This window comes from Clinocottus analis, unplaced genomic scaffold (genome assembly GCF_023055335.1).
Source record: "Clinocottus analis isolate CAN_PGR_092001 unplaced genomic scaffold, fCliAna1.0.p SCAF_7, whole genome shotgun sequence".
Classification (NCBI taxonomy): Eukaryota; Metazoa; Chordata; class Actinopteri; order Perciformes; family Cottidae; genus Clinocottus; species Clinocottus analis.
This window is the reverse complement of record NW_027176229.1, coordinates 4,572,088-4,591,635: the sequence shown is the minus strand read 5'-3', so window position 1 is coordinate 4,591,635 and position 19,548 is coordinate 4,572,088. Positions and strand designations below refer to the sequence as shown.

Below are 19,548 nucleotides of genomic sequence, written 5' to 3'. Positions count from 1 at the left end.
ATCTTAATTTTACTGGTCTGATATGAGTTATTTGAGTGAGTTACGCCAGGACGACACGCATGGATAACTCCGTCAAGCTACTAAGCTAGCATATCAAGCTAAGTTAGCATCACTACCCACGGGCGCAGGACTGCGTTGAAGAAACACAACAAGGTGGATAAAAACAGGCACATTTTATCCAAAATAATTGATTGTGTGCCCCTTCATTTTAATGCTCTTAACATGAAAAAGTGGATTAGTTTGCTTTATGGAAATGTTTTATTTTATTGAGAAAAAAACAACTGCCAAACAGGGTGGTTCAAAATAAAATTTTAATTTGCACATTTCAGGTAAACAAGGGCGAGAGAGAGGTAGAGAGATTATTTTAATGACAAATGGCTCATACCACTTCCGTCTTGTCAACGGAACCGCCCGACAACTCGTTGAAAGTAAACTTTCCATTTATTAGCGTCTTATCATTCATTTTGCCGTATCGCGCTCCCCATTCATTTCAACCCGTAACGTTAGCCTAGCTTCAGAGCGAAAACGGCGTATCTATTGTTTTGCTTCCGGTTGAGCAACAGCCGGTTAAACTACATCCGGTGTTGAAAAATGAAAATGCGTCAATGGCGGTAATAAAATTGACGATGTTTGCGGTAACGCCGTTAATAACGTGCTAACGTGCTTCATTTCAACCCGTAACGTTAGCCTAGCTTCCAAGCGAAAACGGCGTGCCTTTTGTTTTGCTTCCGGTTGAGCAACTGCCGGTTAAACTACATCCGGTGTTGAAAAATGAAAATGCGTTAATGGCGTTAATAAAATTGACGGCGTTAAAATTGGTTTGCGGTAACGCCGTTAATAACGTGCTAATCTGACAGCACTAGAAATGATCAATACATTTGAAATCATCAGTGAAGTGCAAGAATGTGTGTGTGTGTGTGTGTGTGTGTGTGTGTGTGCGCGTGCGTATCTCAAAGAATTCAAGGTTCAAGGTTTTTATTTTGCCATTTGTGCATAGACCAACAGTCCAGACACATTGGAACTCTTTTCGCAGGGCTCTCTGAATCAGATTTTTAAAATAGAAACACACGATAATAGGAAGGAGAAAGAATATAAACTATGGAGAAAAACACTATGCATACATACATATTAAAAACATTGTAAAAAACAAAGATTGTAGTTCATGTGATAATTGTGTGTGTCAGGTCCCGGAGTCGGCTGGATTTTGGCTGCTGAGTATCCTTCTGCAGTTTTTCCACTAATCCTGTTTGAACTCTTCCATGAAGCCATCCTCATACAACCTCTGGAGAGAGGTGTTCACATAGTACTCTCCATGTTCATACTCTGACAGGCACAAGAACATTGCTTTAAAAAAAACAACCAGTGCTAATCTGCATGTACAATGTTTCATCATTTGGTGATTGTCATTGATTTAATTCAATGTTTTCTTTCTGGAATGATCCAGGCCCTCTCTGGTTTTGTGGCTCTCCGGGACATGGTCAGACACACAGAAACCATTTCATCTCCGACAGGTTGACTGAATTCTGAAGCTCCGACGTCCCCGCAACACACACACACACACACACACACACACACACACACACACACACACACACGCACGTACACACACACACACACACACACACACACATACACACACACACCCTCCCTTACGGCTGATGACAAAAAGATGTGTAACTTGTTGTATTACACAGTACATTGTTTTATTTCCTCCACACAAATGAGAATGAAATAGAAAAAAAGGTGTGAACATATTTATTTTTATGTTTTAGTCACGTTATATTCCACCATTGTATGTTTTTGTAGCATTGCAATAAATGGAATGAAACACACTGTATCCAAGAGGTCCAAAGGTTTTGTCACCGTTGCTATAAATACTGTGCAAAAATATAAATTTGTATCAAAATGGAAAAAGGGACATTGTAATTATTTACCGTTGTTAGGTACATGGATGAGGAAAACCTGACAAAGTAGAGACATAACTCTTGATTAATCTGAATGTACCTCAAGATGTACTAATCCATGTGTGTGAGCGAGGGAGTAAGTATTGTGCAACATTTTTTTGCACTGTAATTATTTAGGCTATTATAGTTGTATAGAAATTGTAGTTCTTTAATGATATCCAATATGCTCAGTTGATATATATTTTGTATTTATTTAGATATAATAGTTTTTTTTTTGCACTATAGAATGAATTATCTGCAAAATCAGTATGAACTGGCAAAGTTATAGGTAAGGGGTGCTCAATAAATTAGTGAATTTTAATAAAGGATTTTTCAACTTTATTCTTAAACTAGTGAATAATAACATTAACTTTATAACCACTCATATCATGACAATTGTTTCTCCTTAACTGAGCAACCGGATATCGGTTTTGAAAGAAAGGGGGAAAATAAAATAACGTGCATGCAAGGCCACATGCACGGTCTAACACAGTGTTAGATGCCTGGGTTAGTGCAGACCTCCCTCACACTGAGCTCATTAACACTCTGCTGGGTTGCAGCCGCGGGCGATGCTCATCCTTCCATACTTTACCTCCTCAGGGGCGCGATCCATCCGTCCATACTCACCTCCTCCGCGGGAGGGAAGGCCTACAACCTCCAGGGAGGCCTTCACCTGAGAGTTCACAACCCAGTCTCGAACTCGGGGCTCTCGTGCGCCAGGCGAACACCATACCCAGCGCACCACCGTGTTAGACAAATATATATAAATAGATGGATATATTTATCTTAGTTTTACTGGTTTGATATGAGTTATTTGAGTGAGTTACGCCAGGAGGACACGCATGGCTAACTCCGTCAAGCTACTAAGCTAGCATATCAAGCTAAGTTAGCATCACTACCCACGGGCGCAGGACTGCGTTGAAGAAACACAACAAGGTGGATAAAAACAGGCACATTTTATCAAAAATAATTGATTGGGTGACGTTTGTGTGGGCTTTTAAGCTGCCCTTGCATGAGGAGAGACTGAGTCCTGGAGGAGCAAGACAGCCAGGCACGTCAAGGACGGCACAACACGAGTTGTTGGACGGCATGTTGTCAGTTAATAGATATGTAAGTAACCCAGTGTGTGTTCTGGCTTTAGAAATGGTTTGTCAATCAATACAAACGTTGTAATAACTGTCTGTTTTTAGGAAATCTCTGTGTGTGTGTGTGTGTTTAGAAAATTATTAGTGCTGTCAAGCGATTAATCACATTCATGTCATAGTTAACTCGCGATTGATCACAATTAATCGCTTTCCCCCCTTCATTTTAACGCTCTTAACATGAAAAAGTGGATTGGTTTGCTTTATGCAAATGTTTTATTTTATTGAAAAAAACAACTGCGAAGCAGGGTGGTTCAAAATAAAATTTTAATTTGCACATTTCGGGAAAACAAGCGTTTACAAAATACAATTATTAAATGCACAATTCAGGTAAACAAGGGCGAGAGAGAGGTAGAGAGATTATTTTAATTACTTATTGTTTTATTATTGTTTTTATCTGTATAAGTTGGCTTCGTCGGTCCTGTCGTTGGATGCGATGTGTGTTAAATCAGGTAGATCCTCGTCCTCCACAACGCTAACAGGCTACACGCAGTAGCATCATTTAGCTGTGGCTGCAGTACGTTTGTTCTTCGTTGTGGTGTCCATGTGTTTCTGTCTGAAGTCATCCGTTCGTGTCTGGCCGTGACGAGGGGGCGCAGAGTTAGCATCAGCTATGTGGTTGGCCATCGAGTGGTATTTCAGACTGGATAGCTACGATGATAGCTCAGTTCACAATGACAAATGGCTCATACCCCTTCCGTCTTGTCAACGGAACCGTCTGACAACTCGTTGAAAGTAAACTTTCCATTTATTAGCGTCTTATATTCATTTTGCCGTATCGCGCTCCCCATTCATTTGAACCCGTAACGTTAGCCTAGCTTCAGAGCGAAAACGGCGTGTCTATTGTTTTGCTTCCGGTTGAGCAACTGCCGGTTAAACTACATCCGGTGTTGAAAAATGAAAACGCGTCAATGGCGGTAATAAAATTAACGGCGTTAAAATTGGTTTGCGGTAACGCCGTTAATAACGTGCTAACTGGATATCGGTTTTGAAAGAAAGGGGGAAAACAAAAATAACGTGCATGCAAGGCCACATGCACGGTCTAACACAGTGTTAGATGCCTGGGTTAGTGCAGACCTCCCTCACACTGAGCTCATTTACACTGCTGGGTTGCAGCCGCGGGCGATGCTCATCCTTCCATACTTTACCTCCTCAGGGGCGCGATCCATCCGTCCATACTCACCTCCTCCGCGGGAGGGAAGGCCTACAACCTCCAGGGAGGCCTTCACCTGAGAGTTCACAACCCAGTCTCGAACTCGGGGCTCTCGTGCGCCAGGCAAACACCATACCCAGTGCACCACCGTGTTAGACAAATATGTAGAAATAGATGGATATATTTATCTTAGTTTTACTGGTTTGATATGAGTTGCTTGAGTGAGTTACGCCAGGAGGACACGCATGGCTAACTCCGTCAAGCTACTAAGCTAGCATATCAAGCTAAGTTAGCATCACTACCCACGGACGCAGAACTGCGTTGAAGGTGGATAAAAACAGGCACATTTTATCCAAAAGCGTCGGAGCACGTCTTTCAAAACTGATATCCGGTTGCTCAGTTGAGGAGAAACAATTGTCATACTGTGTGATTATAAAGTCATTTATACGCCAAACGTTGTAAAACGTGTTTCCTCTCTCCAGCTCTCTGATTTTAATTACATACATAATACAAGTTATTGAGGGAAACGACTGATCAAATCTTTGAAGAAAATAGTTTGTGGTCCTTTTTTTGTTCAGACCTACAATGAATGAACACATATTTTAACCATATGGCGAATAATTAAACACTAAAAACATATAACGTTTATTTTGTGATCGTCTTCACTCTGGTATGACACTCCATCGATCAGTCCGCTTAGCTGCAGCGTCCAATCAGATGACACAGGAACAGTGAGGGGGCGTGTCCAGCTTTAAAACACTTCCTGGAAGTCTGCTCTCGGGGCTCCTCGATCATGACTCCTCCGATTTCCCTCCTCGATCCTCGCTCCTCCGAGTCGAAGCTTTGGGACGGCCTTCAATATGGCGGAGCAAAACCACTTTCGGTTCAGTGGAGGATCGAGGAGCGAGGAAACGGCAATTTAGAGACTTGGGATTCACTCACTATCAGCCTTAAATCAGCCTTTAGACAGAACAAAATCAGCTGTCATTTGAAGTTGTGGGAACTAAAACGGTTTCATTTGCAGTCCCCAAAAAATCTCACTCAGCACTTTTTGATGAACCCTTTTGTATCAGGTCACAAGGTACAAATCACAAAAAACATGGTATAAATCCCACAAAAATAAACTGTGTTTGGTATTAAATTAAACATAAAAATCAGGGCTACAATAAAATACAATCTCCATGTACAACCTCTGAACTCAGCTGTAACAATTTGGAACTTCTTAATCAAACTTTAAGCCTCAATTTCTCATGCTATGTCAGCATGTTAATCAAAGGTCCTCACACGTTGGAATCCCCTCTACAAAATACTGGAGGGCAAAACTTCTCCTGTAATGCATCCAAACCCTACATACAAGTTATTAACCCTTCTATCAACTCAACCCTCAAATCCATGTTCTTTTAATCATCATCCAATGTTTTCCTCCACATCAACATCAATTCAACCATCCACATTGTTTGTTATCTCCCTCCCCATTTCCTTCTATAGCTCATATTAGCGCTGAAACATACATAAATCAGAGGTTTGCCCACCATGTTTCTGGCTCTGGATCCATCACCATTAACACCAAGTTCTTCACTCATTCTGCATCACAAAATACAAAGGTCAGTCAAAGGAACTTAAGGGAGGAAATCTTTACAGGAATGTATTGAATAAACAGGTTTAAATGGAGTGACTCGTGTGCAATGTTGAACATGTTTTGTTGCACTGCAGCTTGTGAAGAAGGGAATAGGTCTGTTCGGATATGTGAGAACACAAGAAGGAGTCGCCATGATGGCACTTTGAACCTTTTTTAAGGGTCGGATATGCGTGTTCACACAATGGGATGTAACCCTCTTAAGCAGTAGGGGGCAGTGTGCACCCCGTGCTGTTCACAGCGAGAGAAGAAGAACCTGCACGGTCCTTTATGGTCCTCGTCGGTCGCCGTCAAGTCTAGAAGTAAACAATGGAAGAGTCCCGACCGTCCTACTGCACTTTGTGGGACTCGAAGAAGCAGTCCAGGTTCCTCTGCTACACACGCAGAAAACACGGAACATGTCACGTCCGGTGAGTCCAAGGTTGTGTTAGAAAAGCTCACAAACAAGAACGTGAATCGGCGCGAGAACACAGGACGAGCGCGTGCGGCTCTGACCGACAGAAACATACAGAACACCTGGAAGCGGCTCCTCCCTCAGGCCTGGTTGTGACACCATGCCATGGGCTAGCTGGACATCAGGCTGGGCTCTAGGCTGGACATTAGACTGGGCTCTAGGCTGGGCTCAGGCTGGACATTAGACTGGGCTCTAGGCTGGACGTTAGACTGGGCTCTAGGCTGGACATCTGTGTCTTCATGTCAAAGTGTGAGGTCATGTACCTCTTTTAATCAACACGTTTTTGTTCATCTTCTTGAGTTTGACAGACGCAGCCGATGTTTGGAGCACGGAGTACACCGAGGACACATGGAAACAGTTTGTAAGTCCCCCACAGACCCTCACAGACCCTCACAAACCCTCACAGACTCCACATACCATCACAGCTGACTGACTTGTACCTTCATGGTTGTAACTGTACCTGTTTTTTTAGAGACAGAGGTTTGCCTTGAACTCTCCAGAGGATTGTGTTCTAAAACTCAGGTGAGGTGTATGTATGTATACACACACATGTATATAAATACATAAATATGCATATGTAAATACATATATAAATACATGAATATTGTCCCTCTTTCCCAGGTCGGCCTGTGGAAGAGGAGAAGTGTGTGTTGTGGTGCGTGAGGCCGGTGCAGAGCTCCAGGTGAGCTCCAGTCCAGAGGACCAGCAGGTGACCCTGTCCCGACTGGACGCGCCGCAGGCTGCAGAGGAGCTGAAGGAGCTGCTGTTCAGGATGGCTGACAGCCTCACGCGGCCTGAAGGTGAAGGCCATTGTTCTTAATAATGAGAAGTGTAGCTGCAGCTCCAGGCTTCAAGCCAACCCAGTTTAAAGTCTACCCGCCACACACAGTCCAACAACATTAAAGACAGGTGCTCATTCAATGGACCTTCTCAAAGGGTTAATAAAAACAATTGGGTTTTGTTAATCCGCTCTGGATATTCATTTCAATACATTTCATACCCCAGGAGATTGTTGAGTCTTTTGAGAATTTAATGCTGACTGTTGTGATCCTCCTAGGTGGATCCCCCTCTGTCAGTCCAGTGAAAAACCATCAAAGGCCCACAGGTATGTTTTTAAAGCTGCGTACCAAAGGTGCAATTTCCACTCAGTGGTGAGTAGGGTCGTTCTTCAATCAGAGGATCGGCTTGATCCCTGGCTCTGCTAGTCCATGTCCACATGTCCTTGGACAAGATGCTTAACCACAGATTGCTCTGTGAATGATTAGTTAGAGTCCTCATGGGCGTGTTACCCCCTGCCTTCATGGTAGCTCCTCCCATCAGTGTACTAATGGAAGTTAGTCCTGATGGACAGGTGGTACCTTCATTGGAAGCTCCTCCCATCAGTGTGTGAATGTTAGTTAGTCCTGATGGACAGGTGGTACCTTCACGGTGGGTTTCAAAGGCTTCCTCTAAAAGTCATGGTTTTCCGAATATTTATTTGATTTAAACGTTATGAAGTATCAGATTTTTGCCATTTAAACAAAATTTGGTCCGATACGCCAAAACACGTGAAACTGCCTTATTTGTGTTGTTGTTTGTTTCACCAGATGATCTTTTCTCTCCAGAGTTTGAACCCCAGCAGCAGAGTTCTTCTTCAGTAACGATGAAGAAACGACTTCCAGGGGCTTCTCTCATCAACCCGGGAACTAAGAGGTTCAACTTGTATCTCATAAAGTTTATATATATATATATATATATATATATATATATATATATATATATATATATATATATATATATATATATATATATATATATATATATATATAATAGCTAGGAGTGACTTTCTAATCATATCAATATCATCTTATAGTTGTGCATGTCCATAATGATGTTTGACTTTATTACTTAATGTCATGCTTTTCTATAACCTGTGAAGGAATGATCCATTTTCATACTCTCTTGATTATGACTTCTTGATTCCATATGTCTTATTTAATATTTATCATATCATATTTGGTATATGTTAATTATCTTTATTTTATTTCTATATGTTTTGTCTTGTACTGTATAATTGTCACTGAGGACCTACATCTCAAGAGTTTGTGCTCAGAAGGATTCTATCTATTCTGACCTGAATGAAAACCAACAGCTCTCGTCCTTCTTTGCAGAAAGCGGCAAGCGACCGGTGTGGCCTTTGACGATGAAGACTGATCCTTCATACGTCTTCACCCTCCTCATCCTCATGTTCTCACGTTGCTGCTGCAGAGATGAATGTTCTTTTAACCCACTAACATCATGCCGCTTTTTTAATCACTGCTTTTATGTGTCTACTGTGTCTATGATATCAATACAAATTGGATTTTTATTAGTATTTTAATCCGTGGAAATGAAATAAAGAAAAAGTTGCAACAAGTACATCTGATCGTGTGTAAGATGGGTTAAGTTTTTTTAAATGTATGTATATATGTGTCTATATGTGCATGTAGACGTATACAAACAATATGTGAAACAATACATTCTTAATGAGGCGATGACATATATAGCTGTTTATTAATTTATTTATCAGCTGTCTGTCCAAATGTTAATCTGTGCTTTACATCCCCAAATAGTCATAAATCCATATAAAATATAAATTACTCTTTTGATTTTTAACAGCTTGCAGTGTTTGCTGAGTTATGTCTTTTTTGGATAATATATTTGAGATTGTTTCTGTCTTTATGTCAACAAAAATCAGTGTAAAAAAGTGTTAAAGTCTGAAATATGTTTGATGAGTTTATTTTATAATATAATTATTCAAATATTTCAGCAAACCCTGTTACTCCAGCTTTACATTCTCTGAGAAGAAAGAAATGACAATATACATTTTCCTTGTTTAATGATAACCTATTAAGTAGGAAACTGGAATCATAATCACCAAAATATGATTGAAGAGGTGAAACAGTAAATCCATATTTGGATGGGATTCAAGTGAATTATCACAAAACACATGAGCGACCAGATCAAACCTCAAGCCAGCAGTCAATAAACAACCATGTTTGTGTGAATCTGGATATTTTACACAAATTCCATAGAAAATTACAAATACTCCTGCAAATCATACAACTTGTATCCAAGTCAAAACAAAACCATAATAATATTCAGATCTGAGAGTTCCCTTTAGTATCACAGTGATGGTAGTGCAGTTATTGTCAGGGAATATAAGCAGAGTTTAATTACTGCAGTCAGACTGTTAGATTGATGATTACCTATAATAATAATAATAATAAAAATATGATTACTATAATTATCACTATTATTATACACTGTGTCTGGTTTATAGAGGCTCTTCTTGGCAGAGTCCACAACATAATATGTTAAAAGCACAAACAGGAGCCTTCAGGAGAAAGAGACCAACAGTACAGTGTCTCGGCCTCCAGCACATCCTGCATGTCTCTGACCTCCAGCTCAAAGAAAAGGCCCTCAGCTCCACAGCTGCCGCTTCCCAAGGTGCATTTCAGTAAATCTTCTTATTGCAGAATAAGTCACACATATCATTCTCTAGCTGCTTCAATATCCAAAATAAATCCTTCTTTTTGCCACATAAAAATAGAGTGTATTACACAACGACCTCTGGCTATCAGCTCATCACAGCATGCTCTCAGGCAGGGCCGGTCTGGGACAGGACCAGGGGCCCGCTCTGGTTACATGAGGCTCTTTGGGGGAGGGGGGGGGGGGGGAGCGCGTACAGCCATCAAAGTAACCTGCTGTCAATCACTTCATCAACGATATGTTCATTCAATAAGCCGGACGACTGTATTCATCAGCCGCTTTTGAGATACATTCTCAAAATAAATAAATAAATGGAAACATTCCAGGACAAAGTCTTACATCCACATGCAAGCACTCTGCTGCCGCGTCTCATATTTTGACCCTCAGTCCATCCTGGATACTACACGTGAGGCTGAAATAGTGCGCTACTGGTCCTATGCTCCTGTTGCAGAGCTTTGGTCCTCTTTAATCCAGCAGCTCCGCTTGCCCACCGGGCCTCGCAGATCAGTCACACGGGTTTGGGTTCCCTCCTCGGCCTCTGCTCATTCAACAGAGAGTGTCCGTGTTGAAGGAGAGCTGCACCTGCAAGCACACGCCCACGTTACCTTGTGACCAACCAGCAGCCTCACAGGTCAGCTCCTGTTAGTCATGTGACCTGCTGCTGAGCACCTTGTGTAGAAGAGCTCTCTGACAGTTCATTATCATATTTTCCCTCACCATATTAGTCAAATACTGTATTTAGTCACTAGACTAAACATTACTAGACTAAACACTACTAGACTAAACACCACTAGACTAAACACCACTAGACTAAACCTAAACATTACTAGACTAAACCTAAACATTACTAGACTAAACACCACTAGACTAAACACCACTAGACTAAACATTACTAGACTAAACACCACTAGACTAAACATTACTAGACTAAACACCACTAGACTAAACATTACTAGACTAAACACCACTAGACTAAACATTACTAGACTAAACACCACTAGACTAAACATTACTAGACTAAACACCACTAGACTAAACACCACTAGACTAAACATTACTAGACTAAACACCACTAGACTAAACCTAAACACCACTAGACTAAACCTAAACACCACTAGACTAAACATTACTAGACTAAACACCACTAGACTAAACACCACTAGACTAAACATTACTAGACTAAACACCACTAGACTAAACACCACTAGACTAAACATTACTAGACTAAACACCACTAGACTAAACATTACTAGACTAAACATTACTAGACTAAACACCACTAGACTAAACACCACTAGACTAAACACCATTAGACTAAACACCACTAGACTAAACATTACTAGACTAAACACCACTAGACTAAACACCACTAGACTAAACACCACTAGACTGTACAGATACAGATGCAGGTGTGAGCCACTCACTCTCTCCTCTTCAAAGCTGATGAGTCCTTCATCATCGTCGCTCTCCAGCTCTTCCGGCGCCTCGCTGATCAGAGCGTTGAGCTCCGTGTTGGCCGGCCGAGACTTCAGCAGGTTGAGGATGCGCTGCAGTGGCGACTGCCCACCAGCTGGGGGCGACACCTCCTGCTGCTCCAGGTTGTCGCTCTGTTTCTTGGCAAAGTTGACAAACACCTGAGCGGAGTAAAGGTGAGTGACTTGATTACTTCCATTCTTCCTGTTTAAAGCGCTGCATGAAGATGAGCCTGACTCACGTTGTCCAGAGTGGTCTGGCTGACGGAGTACTCCTCAATGCCCAGAACCTCCACCACCTGCTCCATCTTACTGAAGACCTGCGCCAGGGAGATCCGCTCAGACTTCAGCTGGTACTGGAGCTTGGTGTTGTGATGCTCCTGCAAATATGATAATAATAGGATGTGTGAACACTCTAACAGACGGCTAGTGTCTGATCCAGTTTGTAAGACTTAAAGTTACTTAAAGAAATACTGGGAACCAACGATCAAGCTGGGTTAAATATTCACTATATCTAACACAATATGAGTTAGCTGCAGTAATGTACCTTCAGCACGGCCTCCGGGAAGTTCCTGTTGAAGAATCGAACCACCTCCTTCACGTTGGAGCTGCTCTTAGTCCTCACGGTGATCATGTAGCCGTCACCGAACCTGGAACGCCACAACAACAGGATGCAAAGGACTTGTCTTGTTAGACTTGAAGGTGCACTATACGCACAAACGCACACACACACACATACATACATATACGCATATATACATACACACACACATACCCATACGCACACACAAGCACACACACATGCATACATATACACGTTGTTGTGTTTTGATAAGCAAACCAATGATTAAGAAATTTAAAAAATGTTTTATTTTTATTTTTTATGGTGGTCCAAGAAGCTTTTCTGAAGTGCACATTGACCTGGACATGTGTGTCAAATTCATGTCAATGGGATTTACCATGTGAGGGGCGCTGCTTTCTCAAAGCACGACTTGTGGTGTTTATTACAGCGCCACCATGTGGCTGATTGGAGACATATTTCTTAGGAAGCTCTTTCTTCAGTAAAGTATTGGCTAAGTGTCACGTGTGTACCCTGAGGAGCAGCAAAGGAAGCCTCATCTCGTCCTCCTCACCTGTTCTTGAGGTGCTGGATGCTGCCCAGGCATTTAAACCTGCCGTTCACCATGATGCCCAGTCTGGTGCACAGCGCCTCACACTCCTCCATGCTGCAGAGGACAGCATGAACAACATAAGTGCACTGTGGGGGAATAAAACAACCACAGTAGTAAGAGGTATGCAGGTCTCACCTGTGTGAGGTCAGCACTACAGAGCGTCCCGTCTTGATTATGTCCAGGATTAAATTCCAGAGGAATCTGCGCGCCTTCGGGTCCATGCCAGTGGTGGGCTCATCCTGAAAGACCACACGGGAGAAGTTCACAGGCTGCAAACTAGTCTCTCTATTCTAGATTACAGGGCCCTCCAGCTGCCCGTCTACCACGCACACATGGACTTGACAACTTGGATTACTTATACAACATTAATGAAGGAGACATCACTAAGAATAAGCTAAGTTCAGACGTCAAGCTGGTAATACGTTTAAGATCAGGGCCAATACAGGCAAAACCAGGATATGCCATAACAATGTTATTCTTATTACAATTAGATCACATAATCATAATGAAGGATTATCTGAGCTCTTATTTTAAAACGTCTTACCAGGAAGATGAGTGAAGGGAATCCAATCAGAGCGATGGCAGTGGAGAGCTTGCGCTTGTTTCCTCCGCTGTACGTGCAGGCAGGCTTGTCGGCATACTTTGACAACTCCAGCTTCTCTAATGCCCACTGCACCACCTAGAGGAGGGCAGAGGAAATGCACCCTGTGACGACGAGGCTGTGTACTGTGTGAATAGGACACCTTATGTGAAGATCCCTCTGTGTGTGTGTCTGTGTGTGTCTGTGTGAGAGACTGACCCTCCCCTGGTCCTTCCAGGGAATGCCACGCAGACGGGTGTAGAGCTCCAGATGTTCTCTGGCTGTCAGGTCGTCAAACAGAGCATCAAACTGTGGACAGTAGCCGATACTCTGCTGCACGCGTAACAGGTCCTTCAGGATACTGCACACACACACACACACACACACACACACGGTCTTTCATGTGAGTGAAACAGAGGTCATGCTAACGTGATCAGTCCAGCGCTTGCTGACACCAGAACGCTCTTCTGGCTTCAGTCTTTGCACTGATGTTGGATCCCGGCTGAAGGGATCTGCTCCCGTTTCGTACCTGGTTCAACAAAGTCGATCAAAGGCCTATTATCCAGCTTAAATTACAGAGATGATTGACTATAGGATATGTCGGTTCTTCGAATGTGGATCCTCCCTCAAGCGGCCTCGTTCATTCGAACCAGACGTCAGTCATCAGGATAATTGTGCGTGCAGAAAGTTGAACGCCAAATTCATGATGTCTTCTTTCTACAATGGCAAATAAACTCAGAGAAAGAGCGTCTCTTTTCAGCGCAGAAGATGATCATGACTACATATTGAAGCTTAATATGGGCCGGACCAGGTTAAGGGATTTTGATGTGTTGCTATGGTGATTTTTCTCAACTTGCTTACAAAAAACAAAAAGCCTGACGCGCGTCACCTTATCCTGACAAGGATCCAGCGAACTCAGTAAACCAGGAACAGGGCCCGGGACATGAACATTACAAGTGATCTTGCTCTTCTGACCTGCTCCCGTCGATGAAGGCTTCTCCTCCGGTGGTGCACTCGTCTCCCGTCAGCATCTTGAAGGTGCTGGTCTTCCCGGCTCCGTTCACTCCGAGAAGTCCAAAACACTCACCAGGCCGGACGCCCAGACACAGCCGGTCCACAGCCAGGATACGACCCATCTTCCTGGACTTGTACACCTGAATACGAGTAGATGTGCATTGAGGAACCACAGCAGCGTTTTAAGGAAGTTGTAATATGTTTAATACACATATAATGGTTGTTTTGACTGGTTTGACTTCATTTCAAAGTTCGTGATGTTTGAGTAGATTGTCTAACTGTAAAACTAATCCGTAGCTTCCAGGGTTTTCTAAATGTGGACGAGTTGAGTTTAAAACCTTTGTCAGGTTCTCGATCTTCAGCATGTCGTTGTCTGCGTCTCCTCGCAACACTCTTCGTCGCTCACAAGCCACGTCGACATCGTCATCGTCTATCGGCTGGCAGCTAACTGGCACCCTCCTGCACACACACACCAACACACACACAGATTGGTCTCTGCGCTTCAGCATGTCCACTGCACCGCCGACGAAGACCACGTAACGCTGTGTAATGAAGTATAACAGAGTGAAAAAAAAAATACATAAACCTTATTGCTCTGCTTATCTCTAACAATGGAGTGTGTGGTTTAAAGTGTCAGTGTTTATTTCATTAAAAAAGCCGTCTTGGTCGACCTGCGTGTCCTTCTAGACGTCCCTAGTGTGACCTTCCGGCAGCTGACAGCAGGAAGTGACAGAAGATAAATGTACATTTTCATTTTGAGAGAAAGTATCGATCCATCATCGGTTACGTAATCAGTGCTGCAAATGCCAACACATGTAACTTGTAATTGCATTGCATTGTGGTCCGTTTTTTGCTGGTTACACTCTGTGATGCACTTTATTTTCTTGAGCATTGTGATGCAACTCGTTGGTTGTAAAAAAAAAAAGGTCCTCTTTCATTCTGAGGCAGTGAGAGCGAAGCGGACACCTCACGAACACAGAAACTCACGGGGGTTTCCTGAGGAAGTTGTACTGGCAGAGGATGGTGATGAGGAAGCCAACAAAGCCTTCGATTGTCATGGCGACGAGTCCTCGAGTCACAATGTCCCACTCAAACGGAGACTTCATCTTGTCAAACTGGCCTGAAAGCACACGTTCACACCAGTTACCCCTGGACCCTCACGAGTTGCTTCATCATCTCTGATCATCAGACAAAGTGTTTCAGCTGAGACACTGGGTGAACGCGTCCTCTGCATGCTGGGGATCAGGTACCTATCTTAGCGTAGTATTCATTGATGTACTCATTGTAAGCCATCTCCATCAGGCCATGGCCCAGGTTGTAGTTGGGGAAGATTAGGAAACAGGACTTCAGGTAACTGTTGACTTTCTTCAGATCCTGGAGGAGGTGAAAATAGTGAAGAGATACATAAAGATATTTGTGTATGTCGGATACTTCTGCGACACACAAGTGTATTGCACAATGCTCTACACTCAAGATGTACCTGGTCCAGAGTGACAGTAACAAGTCAAACCTTATCGTGCTCAAAGAGCTGGAGGAGGAAGGTGGCCACAGTTGCAGTGATGCCTATGAAGAGGTTGATGACTATCAGGAACACGTAGGCTGTACTGGGAACCTCGAACCAGAAGGACGCCGGGTACATGATGGGAGTAATGGACCACCTGGAAGGAAGAGCACCCATGCTGAGGACCAACTGGGGAACTCTTGGAAACTTTTAAGGCGCTTCGGACCCTTTGGGGATGTGTTTCCTCCTACCTAGACCTGACCCGACCCGGAGCCCAACCCGTAACCACGAGGGGGCGCTACCATCTCAACAGGAAGCTGGGGAACAGACCAGGTCCACCTCCGCTGGTAGTTACAGCAATGTATGTATATGTGAATGTGTATAAATGTATAAAAATGTGTATAAATGTATACAAATGTGTACGAATACATGTATAGGAACAGTTTGTGACTTGCTCACCTGATCTGTCAATCGTTGTTCTGTTGTTGTTGTCGGGTCTGTTTTATTACTTTTTTATTGACTGGGACGAATACTGTAAGAATAAGACTCCTAAATAAAACTTGTGAGACTGTGGTGTCGCCCCCTGATGGCCAGGAGAGAGAATGCAGGTTTAACGCACCTTGGAGATTGCTGCCCACATTTGCATTTGACTTTAAGACCAGAGGTTCACAATTACAGCGTCACGTTATAACGCCTGAGAAGTGAAATGTGTGTGTGTGTGTGTGTGTGTGTGTGTGTGTGTGTGTGTCTGTGTGTGTGTCTGTGTGTGTGTCTGTGTGTGTGAAGTCTCACCCGTACAGAAGAAAGAGGGAGAGCACAGCAGGGAAGTTGGTTGTGGAGGTGTAGGCCGGCAGGTCGAACACAAACAGAATAATAACACAGCAGGTGGCCGGTACCAGGTAGTTGAGCTGTGAGAGAGGAAGCAGAGAAGACCTGTTGAGACCTGGACCCACATGCATGTAGAGACCTGGACCCACATGCCTGTAGCGACCTGGACCCACATGCATGTAGAGACCTGGACCCACATGCATGTAGAGACCTGGACCCACATGCCTGTAGAGACCTGGACCCACTTGCATGTGGAGACCTGGACCCACATGCCTGTGGAGACCTGGACCCACATGCCTGTGGAGACCTGGACCCACATGCCTGTGGAGACCTGGACCCACTTGCATGTGGAGACCTGGACCACCTTGCATGTGGAGACCTGGACCCACATGCCTGTGGAGACCTGGACCCACATGCCTGTGGAGACCTGGACCCACATGCCTGTGGAGACCTGGACCCACTTGCATGTGGAGACCTGGACCCACTTGCATGTGGAGACCTGGACCCACTTGCATGTAGCGACCTGGACCCACATGCCTGTAGCGACCTGGACCCACATGCCTGTGGAGACCTGGACCCACATGCCTGTAGAGACCTGGACCCATATGCTTGTAGCGACCTGGACCCACATCCCTGTAGAGACCTGGACCCACTTGCATGTGGAGACCTGGACCCACTTGCATGTGGAGACCTGGACCCACTTGCATGTGGAGACCTGGACCCACTTGCATGTGGAGACCTGGACCCACTTGCATGTGGAGACCTGGACCCACTTGCAGCACCCTCACCATGTCCCACATGTAGTTGGCCAGCCAGTAGATGACGGGGTCGCAGCCGCTCACAAACTGCAGGTGTTTGGCCTTCGTGGATTTCTCTGCAACCAGGAAGACCACGAAGCTGGCCGGCACAAAGGACATGGCCACGATGATGAAGATGGCAATCACCACATCTGTACCCTGCAGCCTGGAGAAGGTAAGAGAGAAAAGGAGAGAGGAGAGGAGAAGAGAAGAAAGAGAGGAGGATAGGAAAGAGAGGAGATAAGAAGAGAGAGAGGGAGATTAGAGGAGAAAGAGGAGGAGAGGAGACAAAAAAGGAGGAGAAGAGGAGAAGGAGAGGAGTGGGGGAGAAGAGAAAAGGAAGTGAGGAGAGAGGATGCAATGGGGGGAAAGTGAGGAGAAGAGAGAGGAGGAGAGGAAAGGAAAGAGAGGATGAGAAGAGAAGAAGAAAAGAAGAAAGGAAAGGCGAAAGGGAGAGAGGAGAAGAGAAGGGGACGTAAGGAGAGAGGAGGCAAGGGGAGGAAAGAGGAGGAGAGATAGGAGCAGAAGAGAGGAGAGGACGGAGAAGAGGAGACACATCAAAGAGGTCACATGACAGTCACACTTGGATGCAAACAATCAAATATTAAACATCCATGATAATTCATCCATGAATATGCCTAAAATGGCTTCATAATTCTGCAATAGTCCAGCTGTCCCCTGCCTCCGCCTCATGTCAGCTGCGACCGGCTCCAGCGCCCCGGGACCCTGAACAGGGTAAGGGTTTGGATAATGATGGATGGCTTCATAGTTCTGAATTTAAGGGAAAAATCATTCAAGTTTCTTGTAAAACTCGTACTGAAAAAACGTTTTTTATGGATCAGTGAAGTCCAACGAGTTCCCCAGAAGCACTCGTCAGATTTCTTTTGTGAGCTATACATTTGGTTATTCGTATTTGTATTAATAATAAAGGAGAAAACTACAACTTAAGTTGTAACAAGGTGCCTTAAGTGGTCCTTTGAGGCAGTAAGCGTCCGTGTTGCTACTTACAAGTAGTCCAAAGAGAGGCTGGCACTGGTTCGGTTCATTGGATGGTTCGTCAGCGTGAAACCTGCCAAACACACACAATTCATAACATAAGCGCCACATGTACGAGGATGAGACCGAACCAGGACCCGGTCCAGAACTACGCTGCCGGCTCCGTGCTCACCGTAAGCAGCAGGGTTCCCCTTGGAGGCCGGCAGGTTGGCGCGCAGGATGGCGTTGTTGAGGACGTTCAGGTGCGTGGGCATGCTGTGGTAACCCTTGTTGTTGTACAGCACCTGCACACAAGCTGTCAGAGCCGGTTCTACTGGACGGAGAACGTCTGGTCCAGGTCAGACCCGTCTTACCTGAGCTGATCTGCGAACTGCTATCTTGCGAACCATTGGAGGTATCTTCCTCCCAAAGGATGCTGGGATTGATTTCTGGATGTTCCCCACCGTTAAACCACCATATCTATTAAGGTTAAAAGAAAACCTGCGTTAATGTGTTGCTCAGGTAATACAGCTGTGCACGCGCCGCGAACCCCCTGAACACTTAACTGTTTGATTTAATTCATCACCTGGTGCAATACTTTTATACACATATTTACTTATTGTGTAATACTTTTATACACATTTCTACTTATTGTGTAATACTTTCATACACATTTTTACTTATTGTGCAATACTTTTATACACATATTTACTTATTGTGTAATACTTTTATACACATTTCTACTTATTGTGTAATACGTTTATACACACTTCTACTTATTGTGTAATACTTTTATACACATTTCTACTTATTATGTAATACTTACACATATTTACTTATTTTGCAATACTTTTATACACACTTACTTATTTTATTATTATTCCATCTATGTATTTAATATTCTTCTTACTGTTTATTTTTTTAAATTTTTGTTTTATTACTGGTTTACTGTTTATTTATATTACTTAATCTTTATCTTTATTTACTGTGAGCAATGCTGCTGTGATCCTGTAATTTCCCCACTGAGGGACAAATAAAGGATTATCTTATCTTATCTTGTCTGCTGCACGTAATCAAGGCCCCAAGTAACAGTGCAATAAAATATAGCAATATTCATATTTCCATATGAAACGGTCCCACACAGTCTCACCTGTGCAGGCGCAGTCGGTCCGAGGTGAACAGCAGATACTCCGAGACGTTGCGGCCCGTGACGTCCACCAGGATGTCCCCTGTCACCACCTTCATGACGGGGGGCCGGCCGCCCACGCCGCTGGGGCAGGAGAAGCCCGTCCCCTGTGTGGAGCAGAGGCACCGCACCGCCTCTCGGATGGACAGGGGCAGTGTGGGGGGGGAGGTCACCGGCTCTGAACG

General features: G+C 43.9%; 2 protein-coding genes across 5 annotated transcripts in view; one reads left to right on the top strand and one right to left on the bottom strand.

The window, feature by feature from the left end:
• Positions 1-6,149: 6,149 nt before the first annotated feature.
• On the top strand, positions 6,150-8,741 carry paxx (PAXX non-homologous end joining factor). 2 transcript variants are annotated; one of them, XM_068604450.1, is made up of 7 exons: positions 6,150-6,284; positions 6,629-6,689; positions 6,801-6,850; positions 6,965-7,128; positions 7,386-7,433; positions 7,933-8,020; positions 8,479-8,741. In XM_068604450.1, exons 1-7 carry the CDS (start codon positions 6,184-6,186, stop codon positions 8,519-8,521), a joined length of 555 nt encoding a protein of 184 aa, XP_068460551.1. In that variant the 5' UTR covers positions 6,150-6,183; the 3' UTR covers positions 8,522-8,741. The 2 variants fall into 2 exon arrangements, with proteins under 2 accessions (XP_068460551.1, XP_068460549.1); XM_068604448.1 differs by having other exon boundaries at positions 6,950-7,128.
• Positions 8,742-8,877: 136 nt separating this feature from the next.
• Positions 8,878-19,548, bottom strand: part of abca2 (ATP-binding cassette, sub-family A (ABC1), member 2) — a 40,515-nt gene continuing 29,844 nt past the window's right edge. For all 3 annotated transcript variants that reach the window (XM_068604445.1, XM_068604447.1, XM_068604446.1), the window contains 19 exons: positions 19,328-19,541; positions 18,552-18,657; positions 18,371-18,482; positions 18,211-18,271; positions 17,194-17,368; positions 16,370-16,485; positions 15,587-15,734; positions 15,327-15,450; positions 15,064-15,196; positions 14,415-14,535; positions 14,038-14,216; positions 13,282-13,423; positions 13,027-13,161; positions 12,618-12,721; positions 12,444-12,536; positions 11,858-11,960; positions 11,553-11,690; positions 11,263-11,472; positions 8,878-10,420 (listed from right to left, as the gene is read on the bottom strand). In XM_068604445.1, coding sequence (XP_068460546.1) covers positions 10,385-10,420; positions 11,263-11,472; positions 11,553-11,690; positions 11,858-11,960; positions 12,444-12,536; positions 12,618-12,721; positions 13,027-13,161; positions 13,282-13,423; positions 14,038-14,216; positions 14,415-14,535; positions 15,064-15,196; positions 15,327-15,450; positions 15,587-15,734; positions 16,370-16,485; positions 17,194-17,368; positions 18,211-18,271; positions 18,371-18,482; positions 18,552-18,657; positions 19,328-19,541 — 2,450 coding nt within the window. In that variant the 3' untranslated portion in view covers positions 8,878-10,384. The remainder of the gene's footprint in view (positions 10,421-11,262; positions 11,473-11,552; positions 11,691-11,857; positions 11,961-12,443; positions 12,537-12,617; positions 12,722-13,026; positions 13,162-13,281; positions 13,424-14,037; positions 14,217-14,414; positions 14,536-15,063; positions 15,197-15,326; positions 15,451-15,586; positions 15,735-16,369; positions 16,486-17,193; positions 17,369-18,210; positions 18,272-18,370; positions 18,483-18,551; positions 18,658-19,327; positions 19,542-19,548) is intronic.

Bases quoted from the DNA above. Each gene is read 5' to 3' on its own strand.
- paxx (XM_068604448.1), top strand. From the start codon at position 6,184: ATGGAAGAGTCCCGACCGTCCTACTGCACTTTGTGGGACTCGAAGAAG. The intron at 6,851-6,949 runs GTGAGGTGTATG...CCTCTTTCCCAG, and splicing joins GATTGTGTTCTAAAACTCAG to GTCGGCCTGTGGAAGAGGAG. The intron at 7,434-7,932 runs GTATGTTTTTAA...TTTTCTCTCCAG, and splicing joins AAACCATCAAAGGCCCACAG to AGTTTGAACCCCAGCAGCAG.